Source organism: Ciconia boyciana, chromosome 4, assembly GCF_034638445.1.
Source record: "Ciconia boyciana chromosome 4, ASM3463844v1, whole genome shotgun sequence".
Taxonomy (NCBI): Eukaryota; Metazoa; Chordata; class Aves; order Ciconiiformes; family Ciconiidae; genus Ciconia; species Ciconia boyciana.
This window is the reverse complement of record NC_132937.1, coordinates 21,971,034-21,976,500: the sequence shown is the minus strand read 5'-3', so window position 1 is coordinate 21,976,500 and position 5,467 is coordinate 21,971,034. Positions and strand designations below refer to the sequence as shown.

The following is a 5,467-nucleotide window of genomic DNA, read 5'->3' as shown; positions in this document are numbered from 1 at the left end:
CGGCCGATGCCTCGGTCAGCCTATGACGGGCGGGAAGCGTGAGGCGGCCTGATGGGAGTGGTAGTTCCGCGGGAGCGCAGTCCCTTCGTCAGCCTGCGCTCAGAGGACTACGACTCCCAGCATGCCCCTCTCTTCCGCGTGCCCCGGTGACCCCCGGTGGCCCCCGGTAGTGGCAAGGCGAAGCCGGCGCGGGCAGCCAATGGGCGGCGAGTGTTGGGGGGGCGGCGGGGGGCACTCTGGGAGTGGCGGTTGTTTCAAGATGGCGGAGGTGGTCGCTGCGGTCGGTCGGAGGTGTTTGCTGGAGTTAGGACAGTATCCTTCCGTAGGGCGGGGGCAACTCCGGGGCTGTGCTGTGGCTGGAGGGCCTGCGCGGCCGGCCTTTCGGTGGGGGGGCCGGGGCGGGGTCGGGGCCCGGGGAGGTGTGGAGGGGAGCGGGGCGGGAGGGTGCTGGCGCGGCAGGCTGTGAGCTGGGGGGGGCGGCCTGTCAGGGCAGGCGACGAGGGCGTCTGCGTTGGAGTTTTGGTGTAGAGAAGGCTGGAGCCGATGCGGGGCTGTGGGACGGGTGGGGTTTTGTGGCCGTGGCACAGGGGGTTTGGGGGCTCCGCTGGCGAGTGTGGGGGAGCTCGGCCTGGGGAGAGAGGTTGGGCATGTGCCTGCGTGCAGGGAGTGGAGAGTTACGTGGGATTTAAAAGCAAAGGTGGTCTGCAAGAGGAGGGAGGCTTAGGTGTCCACCTTTTGTGTGACCTAGCTATGAAGTCTTGGGGGAGGTAAATATGTAGGAAATGGAGGAAATTTGGTTCAGGTTATAGAAGCTTGCAAGGGAATCAACAGAGAGAAACTGAGGCTAGAGGCTGAAGAGGCAGCAAGAAAAAGATGTATTTTTTGTGACTGGCATCTAAGCTTGACTAGAAGCATAACTTTAGCATGAGCTTGTGGGGGACCTGGAGGCTGGAGGGCTCTGTCTGAGGGACAAGTGGGAGGCTGTGGTGGCTTCATCTGCAGGAGACATGCAGGTTCCAATTGTGGGAGACTACATGAGGCTGGACATGTAGGTGGTGGTTGTGGTGTTGGGGATTCAGCCTGTAAAAGCCTGGCTAGAGAGAGATGCACTTGCATGGTTCAGAGAACCAGAAGGAGTTGGCATTGATGTTTGGGCTCATGTGGCTGAGTTAGAGGCTCAGCTACTTGAAGACATTAGGGTGGAACTGGAAGTCTGGCCTGGCAGAAATTTAGGAGCTGATAATTTAGCTGTAGGTATGAGGGACTTGAGGCATTGCTGTTGCTCACACTGGGAGTGGTATTCCAGCATCAGCTAGAAGTGATTGAAAAGAAGAGTATGTGCGTGTGGTCTTGCATTCATGTTTGATTGCACACCCACTGGAAAACAATGCACAAATGAAATGGGCCAACCATCCAACAGACTGTTTAGGGAGCACGTTGTTATGATTTCCCATTTGTTTTTTTTTTAAAAAAATTGCCTACAACTTTCTCTGTGACCTGAAAGGGTGACGTAGTCACATATCGGATTTGTTGCCACACTGTGACTACTCTGTTCGGTTGTGGAAGCATTGATGCAGTTACAATGGCAGTGTATTTTTATCAATTAACTACTGGGGTGACAGGTTGTTTCCCATGACTAAATATGGTTTCTTGAGCCCAGCAGTGGCCTCATGCAGCGTGATATTCCAAGGAATGAGGCTCTTCCTGACAGCCATTTCCATTTTACAAGTTTTTGCAAGTAGGTGGTGTTGCCTCTGATCTAGGAAAAATTTAAATACCTGGAAATGCATATGGCACAAGAGCAAATAATAGCAGATGCTTTCAAAAAAGGGGGGTGGGCGTGGGAGATTTGGTAATGTTGGTTTAATAGCTTTGGAAAACTGAACTTCTCTCTATAATTGCTGAATAGATACAGCATAGCAAGCCGGATGCACTGTTGCTTGCCATAGGGGAGCCATACAGCATTATAAGATGTTCAGTTTCTCTGATGCCTGTGATGACTATCTCTGCTGTTGCCTTGAACATTAGCTGTGGTGGTACAAGGTTTATAATGTGTATAGTCACCTTATTGGGAGTCTTAAGAGGCACGTGGCAGTGGATTCATGTTAAATGGTTGATGCTGGTACTGTCCTCAGACTTTCACTGTGAGACAAGGACATTGGACCTGTTTATGAATCAGCTCTGAACCACTGCAGTTTTCAGTCCAGCTGATTAAGGTAACCTGATCTGACTTTGGTTTATTCTATTACACTAGGCTGCAAACCTTCATGGTCCTGGTAGCTGGGGGTGGTAACAGCAACAGCTTTGACTAATTTTTTCATCCTGCTACTAGGTATCTATCCACAACAGTGCCAATACTGCAGGGAAACTTGAAAAGCCAGATGTTGTTTAGGCATATCTGTTTTATTTCCTATAGCCACGTGTTGACACACAGATTAACCATGTGTCAGTTGAGAAAGCAATTGCCTGTGCTGAAGCTTGTTGTTTCCTGTAGTAGTAGTATGAGTTGAAGATACTCTTCTCAGCATCCTGCAGCTTGCTGTCGTAGTTGTGCTGACACAGCTGTTTGGGCTGTACTGTGATCAAAGCTTGGACTTTTGATCTACCACGGTGCTTTTTGGAAAGAGGGGACACAGTGTTTTCCTTTCAGAGTTTATTCATCTTCCTCACCTGGTTCATGGCATGACCCCACAATGTGGTGTGACAGCTAGAGATAGCAGGCTGCAGCTTACAGGTGAGAACGAAGGTGCTTTCAGCGTTTGTAGAGAGAGATGTCTTTGACAGTAGTACTAAGTGAACATATTCTCAAACTGGTGTGAGACTGATGAGTGATGATGGTTTACAAGTGGTAAAGTGGATCAACAAGATCACAAGTGAGCCTGTGATCAAGCCCTTCCGGTGTGGCAGGTACCAGTTGTGTGATGGATGGTGGGTATTGATTGAATTTGAAGTTGCTATCCACAGGGGGAAGCTTCTAGGCTGTTGCTAGTTCTCTCCACTGTGTGGTAATTTATTAAATAAAGTTTTTGAGATGGTACTATCAAAATCAAATTTTAGTTAAGGCAAGAGTTTGTATAGGTTAATTGAAATATTTTCACAATTTGACTTTATTGTATGAAGACAACTGCAAAACCTTAAATGCATTTATCTGTAAACAGTACGGAAATTAGGTAATTGAGTTAATTGGCCAACCTTAGAAGGTTGAGGAAAGTAAAGGGGTATAAACAAAAGATAGTGGAGCAGAATTTTGTGCCCTGTGCTTTTGTTTTTCACTTTAGTATAATGTTAGTTACTTATGTGGGAATAAAAATCTTTACGTTCAGCTAAATGAAACCGTCACTTTAAGGAAGACACTATAGTTTATACCCTTCCCTGAATTATGTTGAGTCTTATTTTTAGTGACTTCTAGGAGGTGAGGATTCAAGATTAGTGACTGCTAACATAGCACAGATAATATGGTGACTGGTCCTTTGTGATTTTTAAGTGTTTCTGCCGTCAAGTAATTTAATAGTTAACGCCCTGGGTAATTGAAACTTCTTGAAATAGTGCTTCCTTTTTTTTTTTTTTGAAACTGTCAGAACAAATCTTTATCTTCTTAAAGAAAATCAGTCCTTAGGCTTTCATCTGTTACTCATCATGTGATGATCAGATGAGAATAACCAACTTCCTTTGAAACCTTTTGCATTTATCTTCATTTATGTTTCTTAGAATATATTGTACAAAATGTATTTCATCGCAGTATGAATATACACTATTTTGGAACTTGTCTTCTCTACATATGAAGAGGCTCCTTATATAATGATAACCTGCTCTAATTTAAATAAATATTATTACTTCATTATCTTAGTAATTGCACTTGCAACTGGGGCTGGTCCCTGGGATCTTTTGTGAAGGTGACCTCTAAGATAATCTTTACAGGCTGAAAGTTAATGCACAGTGAAGGAGTAATGCTTTCTGTTTTAGCAATCTGTGCATTGGTTGTTTTTTTCTAGTCAAGTTTTTCTTGCTTTTGGTGCTCCCAAATTGTTGCCAGTTTGTTTTCTTATCAACAGTCTCTTAAAATTAAGAGCCAAAATAGTTATTTTTATAGTTCTGTTTAAAGGGCCGAGCTTGTTCTCTTTTTATTACCTTTAACAAAGCCACATGCAGTTTCTGATGAAAAACAGCCAATGGTATCTGTTTCAGGTATGACCTTCTAATAGCTGTAAGCAAATTTTTTTCCTGTGAATGCTAAACTTTGCAATGTCTTTTCAGGTACGTGGTTTGTGTACTTAAGTGCGTAAGGTACAGAGTCATCACAAGTTGTAATGGGACATACAGGATTATAGCAGAGGATTTATGCTCTGCTGCTTAGATAAGCTTACGGTATAAGATGAACAGTTTCAGGGGAATTGTTTCTATTGCAGGTACAGCATAGTTTTATCCAATCTATAAGGTAAGCTGAATTTTTAATGTCGTCTCCAAAGAATGTTGAAGCATTAGAGATGTTCAGGTCTTTTGTAAATTTTGAAGAGAACAATTAAAATGAAGATTCATTGTGTAAAGAAAAAACAAAATTTTTTTTTTATTAGTTCTCTTGACCTTGATTTACTGAGTGCATGCTTGTGTACATCACTGGGGAAAAGATGAGCGTTCTTAGTCGCCTTCAGAATTTTCTAATTGTTTTCAAACACAGCTTTTACAATGACACCAGGTCCTGAAAACATATCTAGGGATGATTAACTCTGGTAAAATTGTGTATATGTCCAGAGTATGGCCAGCAGTTATAAATTTTGAGGAATTCTACTCTCTGGATTTGGAGTAGCATGGTTACCCTTCAAAACTACTGGCCAAACAGCTCTATTAAAAATCTCTGCATGTGTTTTGTAGCTAGCATAGTTCAAGCCAGGCGATGTCAGATTGCTATACTCTGTGCCCTGGAAAGAAAGCAGTGATCCTAAAGGATGGAAATGGATTCACTCTGGGAAATACTGTTCCACTTTTGTGGAAGAGAATTTCAGAAGCATTGTTTTCCCTTGTGTATGAGCGTGGAGATGTTAAAGCTTATTATTTAGTTCTTTACTTGAATTGCTGGCATACTTCTGAAATTCATTACCCAAATAAATGTAATCTATCTGCTAGTATAAAATCAATATTTTTTGTTCAAAAGTTTTTGCACTTCTGAACTGTCAAAACTCAAAACTTGAGGCAGTACCAAGAAGCTATTGGCTTTCATCTGGCCCTGGGAGGTTTTAGTGTTAGTGTCAGTGTTAGCACTTTATAATTGCAGCATCAGGATTTTCAGTGCTTTAGTGTTGTTACCGTTGGTAGGGGTGAACTAATTCTAATTATGGCAGAAAGCTTTTTACAGATGATCTGTGGAGTGTGCACTGCAGTGTTACTTACTCATGTGCCTGGTCCTGAAAGGAACAAACAATTAGCCTGACCAATCAGTAGGTTGGCTGTACAACAGAAAAATATTTTATCA

General features: G+C 43.4%; 1 protein-coding gene across 4 annotated transcripts in view; it reads left to right on the top strand.

Annotated features, from left to right (window-relative positions):
* Positions 1-202: 202 nt before the first annotated feature.
* The window catches only part of KIAA1328 (KIAA1328 ortholog), a 219,943-nt gene continuing 214,678 nt past the window's right edge, over positions 203-5,467 (top strand). The window contains exons 1-2 of one of the 4 annotated variants that reach the window (XM_072858913.1): positions 203-312; positions 4,150-4,185. In XM_072858913.1, the coding sequence (XP_072715014.1) occupies positions 4,170-4,185 (16 nt within the window). In that variant the 5' untranslated portion in view covers positions 203-312; positions 4,150-4,169. Of the gene's footprint in view, positions 314-2,645; positions 2,735-4,146; positions 4,255-5,467 lie in introns of those variants that run through there. The other 3 variants (XM_072858914.1, XM_072858911.1, XM_072858915.1) reach the window with 3 other exon arrangements.